We start from the raw sequence: 21,151 nt of genomic DNA on the forward strand, positions 1-21,151 counted from the left end.
CATTATATTCCAAGGGCAGTAAATTAACATGTTAAGTACACTAATCAGGGATATACACTCCAGGGGAGGTTGGTTAGCATTTGAAAGACTAATCAAATCTCACACAGAGGTTACAGTAGCAACTTCTGCTTAATTAGCATTATGGATGTTAGAAAGTACAGTATTACATTGTTGAAAGGAATGCTGTGCAGATTCGAACCCTTTTAAGGGTTCTGTTACTCTTTCAAGAGCAGGATATGTGCATCTAGAGAGCCAAAAACCTACAACTTCAGAACTGCACCCTAGTTTTAGGAATCTGAGCCAGTCCTGCATCCAGGTCTTAATGGAGGATGTTATAGCTGGACACAGTCAGGTTAACTGAATTATATGACTACATAGAATTCTATGACTAAATGTATTAGCTTTGAATGGCTCTCTAGTGCAAGATTTATCAAAAGCCTAAAAGAGCAGAGTTGGAACTTCATCAAGACTACAGCATAAATTAAATTACTGAATTTAAAAAAAAAAAAAAAAAAACACCTTTGCTTGCTAATAAATGTATCCATGGCAGAATTAGGGCTAAGATTTGGCTTCACTGTAAACTTTTACCACCTAATGGTGATATAATAATTCCAACAAGAACAGCAGCAGGTGACTGTGATATATTACTAAGTGCCAGGCTCCCTTCTAAGTGTTTTACATATATTAGTTTATTTAATCCTCACAACAACTTAAGAAACAGTCACTATTAGGCCTCTCTCTCTCTAAGCCCAACTCCGCATGGGAAATCATTACCCTCTCCCTTATATGGGACATGACATCCAGAGGTGAAAGTCTCCCTGGCAACATGTGGTATGACTCCCCGGGATGAGCCTGGTCCTGGCACCGTGGGAGGGATGGACAATGCCTTCCTGACTAAAAAGGAAAAGAAATGTAACAAAATAAGGCATCACTGGCTGAGAGGGTTCAAGTGAGAGGCTATTCTGGAGGCTATTCTTATGCAAATTTCAACTAGATATTACTAATGTCTAACCCCAACCAAAACCATTCCTGTTAACCCTAAAGAACACCTAGGGCTCTATCTGAGATTCCTCAAAAATTTCATATACTAAGATCACTTTCCAGAAACCGATAACCTCCAGAGAGCTCCCAGGTCAAATAAGCCCTGAAACCCAGATGGGGCAGCCTCTCCAAGAGCATCAGCTAATTCTACCTCCCATCCCATCTCATCAACAGCCACTGCCAATATGAAGAAGTTAGGACGGACATGGAACAAAAACTTGTAATGATTAGGAGAAGATCAAAGGAGGAATTAGAAGACAGGATTTAGCAAATGAGTATGACTGCTGAATCATCATACTGCTATTTCTTTTAGTCTCCAGTGTCTTCAGAGAAGCTAGAAGGAAAAACCTAAAATTGTAGAACTGTAACCCATACCAAACTCTGAAATCAGTTCTATAACTACTTGTTACAATGTACTTTGAAACTTATTGCTTTTTTATATATATGTTATACTTCAGAATCTAAAAAGTTAAAAAAAAAAAAAGAAAAGAAATAGCCACTTTTATTATTCCAATTTTGTTGAAGGTCAAGTAACTTGAAATCGAGGGAAGAAATCTATTGCTCACACCTCCCTCTAACTATTGGAGGCCATAGAAAGACAACAAGAACTCTATAACAAAAAAAACTCACTACAAATAATCCAACCACTCAGATAAATTTACAATACACATGTAAAGCACAAAATATAGGCCTAGTAAGTGCTCAATAAATGTTTAGTTACTATTATAATCATTAACTAATTAGTTTAATAACTTAAAAGATACCATTAATTTCAATGCCTCAACTTTCAAAATTATCAATATGGACATCAAAGGAAATTTATGAAGCTAAAATTAAGAAATATGTGTAACATAGATGACATGTAGATGCACATATTAGTCAACCTCAATCACCTGCACAAGTGGAGGAGAGTAATAGTGTAGATTGCATTATACACAATCTTTTATGGACTTTCCCAATGATATGAGTAGCCTAAAGCAGGGCCTGTGCAGTAGAATACAATACAGAAACCCTCAAAGAAAATTGAAAGCAGTAAAGAAGCCAAACAGAAAAACAAAATAGAGAATTGAGTCCCAAGCACAGGGTAATCAACATAATGTAACAGGAAAGAATTACCCAAGGAAGTAAGGTACCATAGAATGTATCATCTTGAATTTTAAAACATCTAAAGATCATTGTACTTATTTGGTAATATATTTCTCTAATTCTGGACTGTCAGAATCACCACCACTGAAAGTGGTCTACCATCAATTTAATTTTTGAAAAGTTAAGTATCTTTATTTATAAAATTAAAAAGTAGAACTATATCTCTAAGATCCCTCTCCTCTGTGAAATGTTATAGCTGAATGATTTTATCCCACTTAAAGATGAAGCTGATTTTACTACAGCTAAAATAATATTTTTATTATAATAGCTTTAAATTAATTCATGACAACAGGGTAAAGCAACATTTCAGAACAACATTTGAAATCATTGAGGTTATTGCTAAATAACAGAAAACTCTACATATTGGCTAAAATCAAGAAAAAGGGATATTCTTATACCATCCTTGTATAATAGCTTTACGTTTCTCTGAATATACAAAGCATATTGTCATTTTTTTAAGTTGCAGACAAAACAATATGATAAAAAGAAACCTGAGATAATTAATCACCAATAACATTTTAGTTATTATTTTTTTACAAATTTCTTCATGGATATCATGGACAATGGACAACTAACTGTTTCAGGTTCAACACATTTAAAGTGGCACAGCGAGCCACCAGTCCAGAAGAGGGCAGGAAATCTAGTCCACAGGCAAAGTAATGCAATAAAGAGAAATAGAACAAACTGCTAAAAATCAAAACTTCTTAAGATTTCTTTTCTTTTCCTTTTTTACTTTTTAATTAGATAAATGCTTTCATTTTAGTATCTATTCTTGTTGGCGCATACAGAACTCTGCCCACACCACCTGTCTTCAATACGCAAGACCACTTAGTGAGCACCAAGTAACCAAATCCCAAGCCTCCATCTCAACGATGACAAAGTCAATGACCTGCCTTACCGCTGTGATCCAGGACAAAGTCATCTTGGGCGTAACGGAATTTCTCAGGTCCACATGCAATAAAAACATCGTCATCCCCAAAAAAGTCTTGCAGACAAGTAACCTGGGAAAGTAAATAAATAAATACATCACATCCAAGGAATAAATTAGAAACATGAGAAATGAAATAAAAATGGTTAACAAAATGAAATATATTTTCAAGCTTAACCTACAATACTATTTTTCACTGGAGCGACAAGCTTGAATATCATACATCTTTGAGCACTTTACCCTCTGCAAAGCATTTTCCACCATTTTCTCGTGACCTCAGAACAACAGATTCTGAGGGATTCATGGCAGGCAACAATATTCCTATTTTCCAGGTGAAGTCAAGGACAGAGACGCAAGGTTAAGTGATGCATGTCCAGGTTTTCCCATTAACAGGTGACAAAGCTAGGGCTCACCAGCTGATAGTTTTCTATTCTTACCTTCTTCCTCATTCAGCATCTCATCACACATCAAGAGCTTATTACATATTTGGCTTCCTGTTTCATGAAACTCACTGGGAGACATTTTCCTTCTTCATCTCCAAAGTGCTGGCTGATAGGCTTTCTGTTTCATGAAACTCACTGGGACTCACGACCTTGAGGAAGACTCAAAATCAAGTGCCTCAACTGTAAAACAGTGCCTTAAGTTGTTCTGAGGACTAAATGAGTTAATACATGAAAACCACTTGAACATGACCTGGCCTTGATGCACAAGCTCAGTGTGTTAGCTCTTAACCCTATCACCGCCACCAGCATTTCTGAGGAGGCCAGAGGAAGATGTGTCACAGAACTAATGGGGCTCAATCATCAGAGCCCTTCCAAGGTCTTGTATCTAAATTTGTGTCAAAATTTTGTGTTCTTTTCTCAAAACAGCCCCACCATCACCACCACCACAAGCCCCACAAAAACTGGATTCACGCGTGGGTCACATTCTTCACCCATTCACTTCAGTGGCATCAAGAAGAACCATTTTCCAGGACTTTGGACTTAGAACAATTCGAATTTATCTTTTTTAATAGACTGCATGATAAGAGTACTGTGTTGGTCTGAAAGGATGCATGGCCCTTAGAAAAGTCATGTTTTAATCAAAATCCCATTTCATTAAAGGTAGAATAATCCCTATTCAATATCGTGTGTTTGAAACTGTAATCAGATCATCTCCCTGGATGAAGTGATATAGTCAAGAGTAGTTGTTAAACTGGATTAGGTGATGACATGTCTCCACCCATTTGGATGGGTCTTGATAAATTTCTGGAGTCCTATGAAAGAAGAAACATTTTGGAGAAAGAAGGAGATTCAAAGAGAGCAGAGAATGCTGCAGCACCATGAAGAAGAGAGTCTATCAGCCAGCACTTTGGAGATGAAAAAGGAAAATGCCTCCCAGTGAGCTTCATGAAACAGGAAGCCTATCAGCCAGCACTTTGGAGATGAAGAAGGAAAATGCCTCCCAGTGAGTTTTATGAAACAGGAAGCCAGGAAAGAAGCTAGCGGATAACGCCATGTTTGCCATGTGCCCTTCCAGATGAGAGAGAAACCCTGACTGTGTTCACCATGTGCCTTTCAGATGAGAGAGAAACTCTGTTTGTGTTCGCCATGTGCTTTCTCACTTGAGAGACAAACCCTGAACTTCATCAGCCTTCTTGAATCAAGATATCTTTCCCTGGATGCCTGTGATTGGACATTTCTATAGACATATTATTTGGGACATTTTCTCAGCCTTAGAACTGTAAACTACCAACTTACTAAATTCCCCTTTTTAAGAGCCATTCCGTTTCCAGTATATTGCATTCTGGCAGCTAGCAAACTAGAACAAGTACTTTTTTTTTTTTTTAAAGTACTCCATTCTTAATAACATTATGAAAGTTGGAAAACCATTGTTCTAGCACTTGGAAGGATTGTGTGATCTCAGTAATTCTGAAGGTCTTTCTGATCACTATTTAGTTTTTTATTGGAAAAAGTAAATCATAGACCTGAAAAGCAGCGTTCTAGAAAGAAGAGTGAACTAGATACCATGTTGAGGACTCGGGAAGAAGAGGTCAGAGTAAATTCATTGACCCAAATGATGGACTTCTTTTTGGTAATGCCAAAAAATTTATTGTGCAGACAATAAGCAGAACAGGGATGGCTACTACTTGTTTGCTCTAGTTATCCAGCAAGGTGTTGCTTCTACACTTCATTGAAACTCACCTCAGGCTACAGTACTTGAGGTTTTTGGGAAGAGCCACATTTTTCATCTTGCCTTCAACTCCTTTCATTATCTTCAATATCTCAGTTGGTAATACAACATCCCCATTCATGCACAGTAGAATTCCTTCTTCACCAACTTCTCACTTCCAGTCCCCTTTACTTCTTCCATGGTTTTCAAGTATTTCTATTACTCCTCCTTGGTTCAGACTCTCCCTCTCTCTTGCCTGGACGCCTGCCATGACCCTGTTCATTTTCCAGCCTCCAGTCTTCCACTGCTCCACTCATTACAGTTCTTGTAAGCACCACTTAAAACCCTGAGCGGTTTTCCTTTGTTGATGAGATAATGTGCCTTTACAGAGCACACAAGGCCAATACTGCCTCCCCTCTCTCCAGCCTCGTTTCCCATCATTCCTTCTGTGCACTCAGTCCTCAGCCCCGTCAAAGCCACTTTGGGTTCCCAACTTGCACTGTGCTGGTTCTTTTTTGTTTTAAACAGCTTTACTCACATACCATACAGTTAAACCATTTCCAGTGTACAACTCATGGTTTGTTCTTTTTTTTGGCATATTCACAGAGTGGTGCAACCATTCCACAACCGATGTGGATGAGAACATTTTCATCATCCCCAAAAGAAACCCCACTCCCATTAGCAGTCCTTCCCATTCCCGACTCTCCTCACCTGCAGGCACCAATGCTCTCCTTCCTTTCCCTATGGATTTGCCTATTCTGGACATTTCATAAAATGAAATCATACAATACTTGTCCTTCTCTTCTGTGACTTGCTCCTTTCACTTAGCATAGTGTTTTAAAAATTAGTTCATGATGCAGCACGTATCAGAACGTCAATACTTATAACTGAATAACATTCCATTGTATAGATAAAAGCATTTTTGCTTATCTATTTTTCAAGTGATGGACACTTGGGTCATTTCCACTTGAGAGCTGGCTCTTGTTATGTGCTTCCTTTCATGTTATTCCTCAGCCTTTCAGACTATTCTTTCATAGTCATCTGCAATAATTTCCCAGTGGGCATGAATATACCCTACTCAGCATTCCCTGGTACCCACCACAGTTTCTGGTAAGGGGAGCAGAGCTTATTACATATTTGTTGAATGAACTGTGGCTCGGAAGGAGATTGCTCCAAATAAACTGAGCTCTCAGACATGGAATGATGTCTCTGGGGTGAGTGTGGCACAGTTATCTCTTCTGCCATCACTATCACCAATTTACTGATTTTAGCATCACTTAACCTCTTGATTTTCTCTCTGATTTATGAACTATATTATCTCATTTAATCCCTACAACATCCCTATGAAGTTGATACTATTATTATTCCTCATTTACAAATAAGAAAACAGATCTAGAGGAAACTTGTAATAAATGTGAATGCAGGAATTTAGATGGAGGTTGTATCTTTTCTGCACGAAACTTAATACCATGACTGCCTGCTCTCACGTAGAAACCCCCTAGTTCGTCTATTTGCTGTTTTCACCACATTCAACTTTGTTCTATATTCATTCATGTTTCTATCATATAATCCCAACTGATATGTGTCTTACATAGTCATTCAATAAATGTTTCTAAAACTGAACTGAATTTGGTTTTTGGTTTTTCTTCCTTACAAATAAAACAGAAAACTATTAAAGTTTAATCCAATTTATTTTTTTAAGTACATGCCATTTGCTTTTGCAACGAGTTTACCACGAAAAAAATGAGAACTAAATTTTCTAATCTACAACACAGCCCCTAGGCCTAATGAACGAATTCAGCAAAGTGACAGGGTAGAAAATCAACACTCAAATATCAGTAGGGTTTCCATACACTAGAAATCAACAATTGGAAGAAGATATCAAGAAAAATATTCCATTTACAATAGCAACTAAAAGACTCAAGTATCTAGGAATAAATCTAACCCATGAGGTAAAGGACTTGTACACAGGAAATTGCACAACATTGCTAGAATAAATCAAACAAAACCTAAATAAGCAGAATGACATTCCGCATTCATGGACTGGAAGATTAAATATTGTTAAGATGTCAGTGCTATCAAAAGTGACTTACGGATTCAACTCAATTCCAATCAAAATTCCAACAACCTTCTTTGCAGTAATGGAAAAGTCAATCATCAAATTTATATGTAAGGGCAAGGGACCCTGAATAGCCAAACCTATCTTAAAAAGAACGAAGTTGGAGGGGACACACTTCCCAATCCTAAAACTTATTATAAAGCCACAGTGTTCAAATCATTGCAGTACTGATATGAGAACACATACATAGAACAATGGAATAAAATAGAGAGCTCAGGAATCAACTCTCACATTTATGGCCAAAGGATTTCTTTTTTGTAGCATCTTTCTTGAGGTATAACTCACATACCATCTAATTCAGCCATTTAAAGTACACAATTCAAAAAAATTTTAGTATATTCAGATTTGCACAATCATCACCACAGTCAATTTTCTAACATATCCATTACCCCCCAAAGAAATTCTATGCCTTTTAGCTACTACCCTCCAATCTCCCCATTTGCCGCCCAGCCACAGGCAACTACTAATCAACTTTCTACCTCTACAGATCTGCCTATTCTGGACATTTCATAGAAAAGCACAGGCATACCTCAGAGATTTGCAGATTTGGTTCCAGAACACTATAAATAATATCACTTATAATAAAGTCAGTCACAAATTTTTTTGATTCCCAGTACATATAAAAGTTATGTTCACACCATACTGTAGTATATTAAGTGTGCAATAGCACTATATCTGAAGAAACAAGAAACATACCTTAACCAAAATGTGACATAAAGACACAAAGTGAGCATATGGTATTGGAAAAAGGGAGCTGAAAAGACTTGCTCAACACAGGGTTGCTAAAAACTTCAATTTGTGAATAATGCAGTATCTGTGAAGTACAATTACATGAAACACAATAAAACAAGGTATGTCTGTAATCACATAATATGTTATAGCCAGCTGATGTTTTACAAAAGGGCAAAGACCACTCAACTGAGAAAGAACAGTCTCTTCAACAAATGGTGCTGAGAAAACTGGATCTCCATTTGTGAAAGAATGAAAGTGGACCCCTATCTCAAACTGCAATGGTTGGGTTAAGGTATCAACTTGGCCAGGTGATGGTGCCCAGTTGTATGGTCAGCCAAGCACTGGCTTAACCTTTACTGCAAGGATATTCCATACTGGATGATAAACCAGAAGGCTGGCTTATTAAATCATCAGTCAGTTGATTGCATCTGTGGCTGACTACATCTGCAAATCTAACTAAGGGTGTGTCTGCTTCAACCAGAGCATCCCAATCAGCTGGGTTCAATTGAGTCAGACGAAGACTTTTGAGAGAGAAGAGAGAATCTTCACTTCTTCTTCTTCAGCCTTCATCAAGGAACATCTCCGAGTTGCCAGCCTCATGGCCTGCCCTATGGATTTTGGATCCTGATGGTTGTGTGAGAGACACTGTTAAAAATCTTACATTTACAGATCCTCCTCTTGGTTCTGTTTCTCTAGAAAGCCCTCACTAAACACATATCATAAACAAAACTCAACTCAAAACAGATCAAAGGTTAAAATAAATTTAGTAGATTGAAATGCTAGTGAACAATGAAAGGGAGGGGAAAGGGGTATGGTATATATGATTTTTTTTTGTTTTCTTTTTATTTTTTTCTGAATTGATGCAAATGTTCTAAGAAATGATCATGATGAATACACAACTATGTGATGATATTGTGAGTTGCTGATTATATAACAAGAATGTAAGAATGTTTGTGTCTGTATGTGGTTATGTATCATAAACTAAAAAAAATTAAAAAAAAAAAAGGATCAAAGAACTCAGTATATAGCCAGAACGATAAAACTCCTGAAGAAAATGTGGGGAAGCATTTTCAGGACCTTGTACTAGGTAGCAGTTTCTCAGACTTTACACTCCAAGTACAAACACCAAAAGGAAAAAAGTAAATGAGACCTCATCAAAGTTAAAAACCTTTGGTATCCAGGCAGATGACGGAATAGGACAGGTCGAGTTCATCCCTGCTCCAAGAGAACCAGCTAGAGAAGAGACGGGAAGGCGATTGGGACAGCAACCCCAGGGTGTAAGTGACCTGGGAGGGTCTTCTACACCACATAGGGAGGCCCTGGTTGCAAAAGCTGAACAACTGAGATGCAGAGAACCAGAGAAGACCGTCTAGCTACTGCGAACAGCCTAACACACACCTTCTGAAACAGAGGCCTGGAGCCGTCAGGAGTGCACGGACGGAGAGACGGGGATGAGGAAATAAGCAAAGCTGTGCTTCTTCTTTTTTTTTTTTTCTTCATTGGATTTGATTTGTTAATATTTTACTGAGAATTTTAACATCTATATTCATTAGGGAGCTGAACTTGGAGTTTCCCTTTCTTTCTTTTTTCGGCTTTTATAAAGGGAGTTTATTAAGTTACAAGTCGACAGCTCTAAGGCCGTAAAAGATGTCCAAACTAAGGCATCCAGAGAAAAATAATTTGACTGAAGGAAGGCAGATCTGTCAAGGCACATGGCTGGCATCTTCTGGTCCTTTGGCTTCTCAAGAAGCTGTGCTTCTTGAATGCAAATCCCTCACACACACTGCCCTCACCCTGCAACTCCTCCCATACCCCACACACCTGAACACACTTACCTGCCACACCCCACCACACTCCAATCACCCCAGAACCAGACCCAGCCTTGTCCCACACCCCCCACTGCATGTACGCACACAGGACTGCTCCAGCCTGAACCACCTCTCCTGTGCATGTGCACAGTCTCACTCCACCCCTCCAGAGACCCTCACACCTACGCCTAGCCCCCTGACCCCCACCTCCCCATCCCTGTACCCTGCAGGCGGCTGCCTTCACATCTGGGCTGCATGCACTCACCTTCATGCCAGGGCCATATCTGCACCCATTTCATAAATTCACACAACCCTCTCGCAACCCCGAGCTCTTGGCACAGGCACACCAAGGCCCCTCACCTCAGACCAGTGCACGCACACAGCCACGTCCTCCCCGTCCAGTGCCTTGGCATTGTGCGCTGACGTCATGACCCCTGCAAATCAACCCCTTGCCCCATATACATACACACCCTTGCCCCACCCTCTGGCACAAGCACCTTGTTCCCATACCTGGCAGGTGCTCATGTGCATATCTGTGCCCTGCACCCTGCCCCTGACCTTCCTGTGTCACAACTTCTGTGCCCCATACCCCACACACTGATACCAACAACCCCCATGCTCCACCCGCCCACCCACATCCTCTGTGTACACCAGCCCCCATATATCTGCACAGACCCCCATTCACCTTCCACCATGCCTGGCCTCTGTGTTCTCCATGCCACACCCTGCTCCTATGCTCCAAGGCCTGGCTGAGCTGCACCCCACCCTCCTGGTCCCCACACAGCACCTCCATAACCACGTGCCCGGCACCCTATGCTCAGAGGCACCAGAATAGGATCCCCAACCTGTGCCTATACCTGTGCCGCAACCTGTCACCACACTGCTGTGCCTCGCCCCATGCCCCGCATCATGCTCCACAGCTATCCTGCAAATACAAAGCTTTAGACTACAAAAAATAAATCAACTTCCAAAGTAACCCTATCAAGATATTTACACGCCTCAGAGGCAACAGAAGATCACTAACCCTGTCAAGATGCAGACAGATATAGCCCAGCCTAATGACCAAATTAAAGCACCAGAGGAGACAGACTTTGGAACAACTAATAAAGACGTCCACATAACTACTAAATAAAATCAATGAGAAGACTAATGAGATGAAAGAGATCAAGAAGACACAGAGGAGCATACTGTAAGAATTAACAGAAATACAGCAGGTATCACAGAGATTAAAGATGTTATAGATCAAATCAAATATATACTAGGAACACACAAGGCAGATACAAAGAGGCAGAATAAATAATAAGCAAACTAGAGGACACGACACCTGATTCTGAACATGCAAAAGACCAAATGGCAAAAAAGATGGAAAAATTTGAATTAGACCTCAGTGAAATGAAAGACAAACCAAAGTGTACAGATATAAGAACCATCAGTGTCCCCAAAGAAGAGAAGAGTAAAGGGCTAGGAAGATCAGTTGAACATAAAATGGGGGAAAACCTCCCAACTCTTGTAGAAGATATAAATACACAAATCGAAGAAGCCCAATGAAATCCAAACAGAATAAATCCAAATAGGCCTTCCCCAAGACACATACTAATCAATCTGTCAAATGTTGAAGAGAAGCAGAAAATCCTGGAAAAGGCAAAAGAAAGACAATCTACTACATACACAGGAAACCATATAAGACTGAGTCCAGACTACTCAACTGGCGCTATGGAGACAAAAAGGCAGTGGTATGAAATACTTAAGATCCTGAAAGAGAAAGACTTTCAGCCAAGAATTCTGTATCCAGCAAAACTGGGGTAGCGATTAAAATTTTCACAGTCAAACAAATGCTGGGAGAATTTGTCAACAAGAGACCAGCCCAACAAGAAACACTAAAGGAAGTTATGCCAGCTAGAAAAAAGAAAAAAGAAAAAAAAAGACAGGAGAAGGGATGTCTGGAGGAGGGTAAAGAACTGAAGAGTACCAGTAAGGGTAACTTAAAGGATAAAAAGAGGAAGAGGGAAAAGTGTATCTAGATCTAACAAATAAAATCCAAAGGATAAAATGGTGGATTCAAGAAACACTTTTACAGAGGGTGGGCCACGGTGGCTCAGCAGGCAGAGTTCTCATCTGCCATACCAGAGACCTGGATTCAATTCCCAGTTTCTGCCCATGCAAAAAAACAAAAAACAACAACAACAAAAAAGAAATGTCTTTCAGAAATGACTTTAAATGTTAATGGAATAAACTTACCAATTAAAAGGCACACATTGGCAGAATGGATTAAGAAATACAATCCAGCTATATGCTGCTTATAAGAGACTCATCTTAGACATAAGGATACAAATAGATTGAAAGTGAAAGGATGGAGAAAGATGTTCCACACAAACTTTAACCAAAAGAATGCAGGAGTAGCTATACTAATATCAGACAAAATAAACTTTAAATGTAAAGACATCATAAAAGACAAAGAAGGACATTATATATTAATTAAAGGGACAATTCACCAAGAAGAAATAGCAATCATAAATGTTTATGCTTCCAATCAAGAAGCTCCAAACTACAAAGAGATAAATATTGGCAAAACCAAAAGGAACAATAGATGTTTCAAGAATAATAATAGGAGACTTCTATACACCACTCTCCTCTATACATAGAACAACCAGACAGAGGATCAGGAAGGAAACACAGAACTTAAAAATTTGATAAATGAATTAGACCTAACAGACATAAATAGGTGGCTACACCTCAAAACACCAGGACACACATTCTTCTCTGATGCTCCTGGATAGATCGTATGCTGGAGCACAAAACAAGTCTTTATAAATGTAAAAGCATTGAAATTATTCAAAGCACTTGATCTGCTCACAACAGAACAAAGTGGAAATCAATAACCACCAAAGAACGAGAACATTCACAAATACATGCTGATTAAATAACACAATCAGTGGCTCAAAGAAGAAATTGCTTGAGAAATCAGTAGCAATCTGGAGACAAATGAAAACAGGAATACAACATATCAGAACTTATGGGATGCGGCAAAGGGGGTGCTGAGAGGGAAATTATTGCCTTAAATGCCTATATTAACAAAGTAGTAAGAGCAAAACTTGAGGACCTACCTGCCACCTGAGAAACTTGAGGAAAAACAGCAAAGTAACCCCAAAGCAAATAGAAGAAGAGAAATAACAAAGAATAAAGCAGTTAAATGAATGGGAGAACAAAAGAACAATAGAAAGAACCAATAAAACTAAAAGTTAGTTCTTTGAGAAAATCAGCAAAATCAATGGACCCACTAGCAAAACTGTCAAAGGAAAAAAGAAAGAGGATGCAAATAAACAAAATCAGAAATGAGAGTGGGGTTGTTACCATAGACCCTGAAGAAATAAAAAAAAATAACTATGAGGATACTATGAACAACCATATGCCAACAAATAAGACAACTTAGATAAAACAGATAAATTCCTGGAAACACACAAACAAGCTACACTGACTCAAGAAGGACCAGAAGATCTCAACAAACCAATTACAAGTAAACCGATTCAGTCATGAAAAATCTTCCCACAAAGAAAAGCTCAGGGCCAGACAGCTTCATATAGGAATTTTATCAAATGTTCCAAAAAGACCTAACACCAATCCTGTACAAACTTTTCCAAAAAACTGAGGAAAAAAGACCATGACCTAAGTTATTTTATGGAGCTAACATCACTCTAATACCAAAATCGGGTAAAGATGCTATAAGAAAGGAGAAGCCAATCTCCTTTAACGAACACAGATGCAAAACTGTCAACAAACTACTAGCAAATTGAATCCAACAACAGCTAAAAGAACTATACACCACAATCAAGTGGGGGTTATACCGGGAATGCAAAAATGGTTCAACAAAAGAAAATAAATTAGTATAATACAGCACATTAACAAATCAAAATCACATGATATTTCAATTGATGCTGAAAAAAGCATTCGACGAAATTCAACATCCTTTTCTGATAAAAACACTTCAACAGGTAGGAATCAAAGGAAACTTTCTCAATATGATAAAGGGCATATATGACAAACTCATAGTCAGCATCATATTCAATGGAGAGAGATCGAAAGCTTTTCCCCTAAGATTTGGAATGAGACAAAGATGCTCTCTATCACCACTATTATTCAACACAAACTAGAAATTCTAGCCAGAGCAATCAGGCAGGACAAAGAAATAAAAGGCATCCAAATTGGAAAGGAATAAGTAAAACTTTTATTATCTGCAGATGACATGACACTATAACTTGGAAAATCCTGAGAAATCTACAATAAAATTACTTGAGCAAATAAACAAATTCTGCAAAGTGGCTGGATATAAAATTAATGTGCAAAAATGAGTAATGTTTTTACACACAAGGAATGATCTAAGTGAAGAATCAACTAAGGAAAAAAATTCCATTCAAAATAGCAACTAGAAGAATCAAGTATCTAGGAATGAACTTAACTAGGGATGTAAATGACTTGTACACAGAAAACTACATAACATTGCTAAAAGAAATCAAAGAAGATTTAAATAGGTGGGAAGACATGCCCATTCATGGATTGGAAGGTTAAATGTAGTTAAGATGTCAATTCAACCCAAATTGATCTACAGATTCAACACAGCGCCAATCAAAGTTCTAACAACCTACTTTGAAGATTTGGAAAAGCTAGATACCAAATTCATCTGGAAGGGAAAGAGACCCTGAAGGCTAAAAGCATATTAAAAAAGAACAAAGTAAGAAGATGAGCACTTCCCTGATTTTAAAACTTACTATGAAGCCACTGTGGTCAAAACAGCATGGTACTAGCACAAAGATAGAAGTATTGACCAACAGAATTGAATCGAGACTGCAGAGATAGACCACCAAATCTATGGTCAGCTGATCTTCAACAAGAACCCCAAACCCACTGAACTGAGACAACACAGTCTTTTCAATTAATGGGCATTCAGGAACTGGATATCAATAGCCAAAAGAATGAAAGAGTACCCTTACCTTATGCCTTATATAAAAATTAACTCAAAGTGGATCAAACATCTAAATATAAGAACTAGTGCCATAAAGCTTCTAGAAGAAAATGTAAGGAGACATCTTCAAGCGTGGTAATAGGAGGTAGCTTCCTAAACCTATACCCAAAGCACAACAACAACAACAACAAAATAGATCAGTGGGAACTCCTCAAAGTCAACGCTTCTGTGTCTCAAAAGACTTTTTCAAAAAGGTGAAGAGGCAGCTGACTCAATAGGAAAAAGAACTCGAATAAAGGCTTGATATTCTGTGTACATAAAGAAATTACACAACTCAACAACAAACAAACAAACAACCCAATTATAAAATGGGCTAAAGATACAAATAGGCATTTTTCTGAAGAGCAAATACAGATGGCTCAAAAGCACATAAACAGACGGTCATTTTCAATAGCCATAAGAGAAATGCAGATCAAGACGACAAGGAGATACCACCTCACACCTATTAAGAATGGCTACTGTTCAACAAACAGGAAACTACAAATGTTAGAGAGGAAATGGAGAAATTGGGACACTTACACACTGCTGGTGGGAATGTATAATGGTACAGCCGCTATGGAAGACAGTCTGGCGGTTCCTTAGGAAACTAAATATCAAGTTTACTTATGACCCAGGAATAGCACTACTGAGTATATACCCAGAAGAGCTAAAAGCAGTGAAACAAACAGATATTTGCACACCGATGTTCATAGCAGCATTATTCACAGTCACCAAATGATGGAAACAATTCAAGTACCCATCAACAGACAAGTGGATTGACAAAATGTGGTAAATACATACGATGCAAGTTTATGCAGCATAAGACAAAATGATGTCCCGAAACACATGAAAACATAGATAAATCTTGAGGACATAATGTGGAGTGAAATAAGCTAGACACAAAAGGATAGCTACTATATAGTTTCGCTTTTATGACCATGGTAAAGGTAAACTCAGAGATTTATAATACAGAATACAGGAGACCTAGAGATACACGCAAGCTAGAGGTGAATGAACAGTTAGCTAACGAGGTTGAACTCAAATGTAAGGAAAGAGATAGGAGTGAAGGCAGTTCATTAGTGGATCTATAAGTAATATCACCATATTGAAGGCAAACAAGATTGAAAGGGGTGTATAGATCCATGTGTCCCACTGATGAGTACTACAAATATAAATAAGTTCTTGCATGAACTACTGCAAAGGTATGAATCTTGTACAAAGAGTAAGTTCAGGGTACAGCGGGAAAACTGCTATTGCATGCTTTGAGCTATGTTTAACAGGAAAACATCAGCAGTACCACAGCAATATCAGGGGTAAACAATGGGGGGATAGAAAGAGTTAAGGGCAGGTTTGGATTTTCTATTTGGTGAGGGTGTGTTTAATTGGTTATCTTTCTCTTGGGAAGAATGAAATTATCTAAAAGTGAGAGTGTTTATGGGTTGTGGACTTTGGATATTATACATGATGCCCAATGAAGAGAGGGGGCGGAAGGATGCACTGACTGAGAAATAGATTGGTGAACAATGGTTTAAACATTTGCTCAAACACGGTGCTGCTACAAAAAGGAATGAAGTTGTGAGGCATGCGCTGATGTGACTGAACATGTGGGAACACCAGAAACAAAACAGCAAATACTGTATGGTCTCATTTAGAAAATACATGCAATAAAACAAGGGCCTAGACTTAAAGCAGCCACATTTAGTCTGGAGTGGTAATTGTTATTTCTGGATTTTGAGAGGCTGTTTTATACATGTACAGCCTGGTACTCAGAGATAAGAACAAAACCAGTAAGGTTAGGATTAAGGCAATTTGGAATACAGGGGTAAGGAAGACAGTCTCTGTATTTTAGAGCCTCATCTACTCTTTGAGGCCAAAGGAAGAAAAGTTTATTTTGTCTAGAACCTAAATTTTCTGTAGCACATTCATCTAACTCAACCTGTCTAGATAGATCATTTAAACAATCTGAATACAAGGAGCCCAGAATAAGCATAAGGGCATTTAATCCTGTATAGTTTAATGTAATGCCTGGATACATCCCAGAGTATATTAAGCAGATAATAAATGAAGACTAGCAAAGTAACTTGAGGGATGGGAGAAAAAAAAATGGAACTACTAAACTTTACCACTGGGAAAAACCTTGATATTGTGTCAAACATTAAAGACACTCAAATCAATAGGCCAAGCCCTTGATCTTGAGGCTTGCTCTTGTGAAGCTTATGCAGGTTGTGGAAAAGCTTAGCCTATCTATAGGTATGCCTAAGAGTCACACCTGGAGGCCCTCTTTTGTTGCTCAGATGTGGCCTCTCTCTCTAAGCCCAACTCTGCAAGTGAAATCATTGACATTCAGGGGTGAAAGTCTCCTTAGCAGCATGAGAGATGACTTCCAGGGATGAGCCTGGCCCTGACACCAGAGAATGAACAATTCCATCCTGACCAAAAGGGGGAAAGGCAGCGTAACAAATAAGGGATCAGTGGCTGAGAGAGTTCAAGTAAGTTGAGAGACTACTCTGGAGGTCTCTCAATCACAAGCTTCAGTTAGACACTGCTACCTATCATAATTTGCCAATCCCCAACTAATTCCTGCCTATCCTAAAGGACACACCTCTCATGTTATTTAAGATTCTACAAAGGTGCCATGCAACTTTCCATAAAGATGGGTAACTTTCCAGAAGCTGACAATTTCCAGATGGGTCCCTGGACCAGATAAGTTCTGAAATGCAGAGGGGCCCAGCATCTCCAGAACACCAATTAGTCCCATCCCCCATCCCATATTACCAACAGCCCCATTCCAACATGAAAAAGGTAGGATGGGCATAACCCAAATACCCCTAAAGAGTGGGAGGAAAATCAAAGATGATGGTGGAGTTATACAGAGAAGGTAGGGTTTAACAAATGAGTATGACTGCTGAATCATATTGATATTTCATTTGGTCTCCAGTATATTCGAGTAGCTAGAAGTAAAAACCTGAAATTGTAGAACTGCAACTCATACTAAACTCTGAAATCTGTTCTGGAATTGATCGTTGTGATGTGCTCTGACATTTACTGCTTTTTTGTATGTATGTTATTTTTCACCGAAAAGACAAAGTCAAAAAATTAATTTAAAAAAACACATGCTACAGTATCGTTTTTTCCACTGATTGCCATAGGACCTTATTGGTTCTATGCTTTTACTAGAAAAAGAAAAAAATCACTTTCACAAATGCTACTGACATTACTGTACAGAAATAACCCTCAGTCAGTATAAACAGAAATACACACCAGAAAATGTCTAGACTTCATGCATTTTATTATCACTAACAAAATGACAAGAATAAACTTTTACCATTTCTAAATAAAAATTAAAAAAAAAAACTTTTGAGCCTCAAAGGTCTTTATCATGAAAGTGAAACAACCTACACAATGGGAGAAACTATTTGGAAACCACATATCAATAAGGATTTGTTTGAAGCTGTATGTCCCCCAGGAAAACATGTTCTTAAACTTACTCCATTCTGTGGGTGTGAACCAACTGTAACAGGAACTTTTAATGGGGTTACTTCAGTTAAGTGTGGCCCAGCCCAATCAGGATGGGTCTCAACCCTATTAAAGTCCTTTAGAAGTGAAATGAAATTCAGATAGAGAGAAAGGCACAGGAAGCAAGAAACTGAAACTGAACCTAGAAGAGAAGTAAGAGACCAGGAGACCCTGCCATGTACCTTGCCAGGTGACAAGCTAAGGGCCAAAGATTGTCAGCAGCTAGTGGCAGAACTCCACGGTCTCTGGGAAGAAAGCATCACCTTGATGATGCCTTGATTTGGCCTTTTTTCCCAAACTCAAACCATGAATGAACAAATTCCATTGGGGAATCCAATGCATCTCATGGTATTTGCTTGAACAGCCTAGGAACTAAAACAAGGTTTAATATCCAGAAACCATAAAGAAATCCATGAACTGAACGACAAATAGACAAATGCCCCAATTTAAAAATGGGCCAAAATCTTAAATAGGCATTTCTCCATAGAAGATATCCAACAGGACCAAGAGCACATGAAAAGACGATCAACATCATTAGCCGTCAGGGAAATGCAAATCGAAATCACAATGAGACGCTAATCACATCCACTAGAATGGCTACTATTCTAAAAACGGAAAATTACAACTGTTGGAGAGGATGTAGAGAAACAGGAGTACTCATTCATTACTGGTAGGAATGTAAAATGGTGTAACTGCTGTGGAAGACAGTTTGGCAGTTGCTCAGAAAGCCAAGTATAGAATTTCCATGTGACCTGGCATCTCTCTACTAGGTATATACCCCAAAGAATTGAAAGCAGGAACTAGAACAAACACTTGCACACCACTGTTCATAATGGCCAGATTCACACTTGCCAAATCACAGAAGCAGCCTGAGTGTTCTTCAAGTGCCAAATGGAAAACAAAATATTATATGCACATGGTGGAATATTATTCAGCCATGAAAAAGGAATAAAGTTCTGATACATGCAACAACATGGGTGAACCTTGAAGTCATGTTGAATGAAATAAGCCAGATGCAAAGAGACAAATACTGTATGATCTCACTGTTATGAAATAATTAGAAAAAGCAAATTCTAAGTCGGAATCTAGAATATAGGTTATCAGGGACAAGCATTTTTAGAGCAATGGAAATGTTTTGGTAATGTGTGGTGGTGATGGCAGCACAATGCTGTGAACATAATTAACAGTGCTGAAATATATACCTGAATGTGGTTAAAAGGGGAAAATGTTAGTTGCATAAATGATACTAGAATGAAAATTTTAAATATCTATGGCTTCACAACACAAGCAGTGAATCCTATTTTAACCATGGACTATAGTTAATAGTACAATCATAAAAATGTGCTTTCATCAATGGTAACAAATGTATCACACCGATGCAAGGTGCTATTAATTGGATAATATATGGGACTCCTGTATTTTATGCATGATTATTCTGTGAACCCGCAACTTCTCTAATAAAAAAAACTCAAATATACCCATATGAATGTCCATTATAAAAATGAGTTAATTAATCTTCAACTGATTTTATTACAAGAAAATGCTTCATCTGGTATTAAATTACTTCACCTTTGGCTAGAATAAATACTAAAGTAAACAATAAAGTTATTTACTATGTGGAGTAAAAATATTTAATAAATCTAGGGAGCATAACATAACTAAGGTGGTTTATTTTCCTCCAGCAGTTCTATTTAATTCTTCCTAATTAAACTTTCAATGATTTCATCTGCTGGTTGAAGAGCAGCTTTCCAAACATTGCTTGCATGATACGCTTGCTACCCTTTGATTACCACTCTAGCCCTTGAGTGCATATTTGGCTAAATAGTTAACCAAATTAATTTTCAATTAGTTTCAGATTTTCCACAAATAAGTCATGACTACCGACAAGAAATGGTAAATAGCAGATGAATAAATGGTATGGCTGGCATAAACAAACATCTTTTGACAAAATATACTTAATAAAAGTATACCCAGGGCACTGACAACTGACACATTTTACATAAAATTTTAAGCTCCCACCTCCATTCATTCATTTAAAAAATTTTTCTCCAGCATTAACTATGTGCCAGGAACTATTCTAGGTGCTACAGATACATCAGTAAAGAGGGGGAAAAAAGGGACAAAAGACCTTGCCCTCATGGAACAAGTATGGGGAGACAGAAAATAAACAAAATGCATAAGTAAATTTATGCAATTTTAGGAGGTAAAAAGTACCATAGAGAAAGATAAAGTGAACTCAGAGGATAGATGCTACATTACCAAACAGGGTGGTGAGAAAGGCCTTATTGCAAAGGTGATTATTTGAATAAAAAAAGAGGTGAGGGAGCAAGCCACATGGATACCATGGGGAAATTAATCGATGCAGAGGAAACAGAATTCTGTGGAAAGGTCAGGCTTGTCGCGTTCACAAGAAACACAGTGAGGGAGGTGGAAGAGTTGTAGAAGAGATCAGAAAAATTGACGGCAGGTAGAGCAGATTGTTTAGAGCCTCATCAGCCATCGGTAAGGACTTTATTCTGAGTGAGACAGGAAACCAACGAAGGTTTCTGAGCAGAGGACTGACACACCATGAGTGGCAGTTCAACAGGATTACACTGTGCCAAGACCAGCCTGTAGGAGGCAAAGACAGACAGTAGCCTAACTGGATGCTGCTACTGCTACTCCAGCAAGAGAGGATGGGGGCTTGTGTTAGGAACAAAAGCAGTGAGAAGGCT

General features: G+C 38.4%; 1 protein-coding gene across 7 annotated transcripts in view; it reads right to left on the reverse strand.

Moving 5' to 3' along the window:
- Window positions 1-21,151, reverse strand: part of DCLK2 (doublecortin like kinase 2) — a 204,130-nt gene that overhangs the window by 62,470 nt on the left and 120,509 nt on the right. For all 7 annotated transcript variants that reach the window (XR_013167469.1, XM_077139847.1, XM_077139846.1 and 4 more), the window contains exon 3: window positions 3,086-3,188. Coding sequence is in view for 6 of the 7 variants with exons in the window: in XM_077139847.1 (XP_076995962.1) it covers window positions 3,086-3,188 (103 nt within the window). In the remaining variant the exon portion in view is untranslated. The remainder of the gene's footprint in view (window positions 1-3,085; window positions 3,189-21,151) is intronic.

Source organism: Tamandua tetradactyla, chromosome 22, assembly GCF_023851605.1.
Source record: "Tamandua tetradactyla isolate mTamTet1 chromosome 22, mTamTet1.pri, whole genome shotgun sequence".
Lineage (NCBI taxonomy): Eukaryota > Metazoa > Chordata > Mammalia > Pilosa > Myrmecophagidae > Tamandua > Tamandua tetradactyla.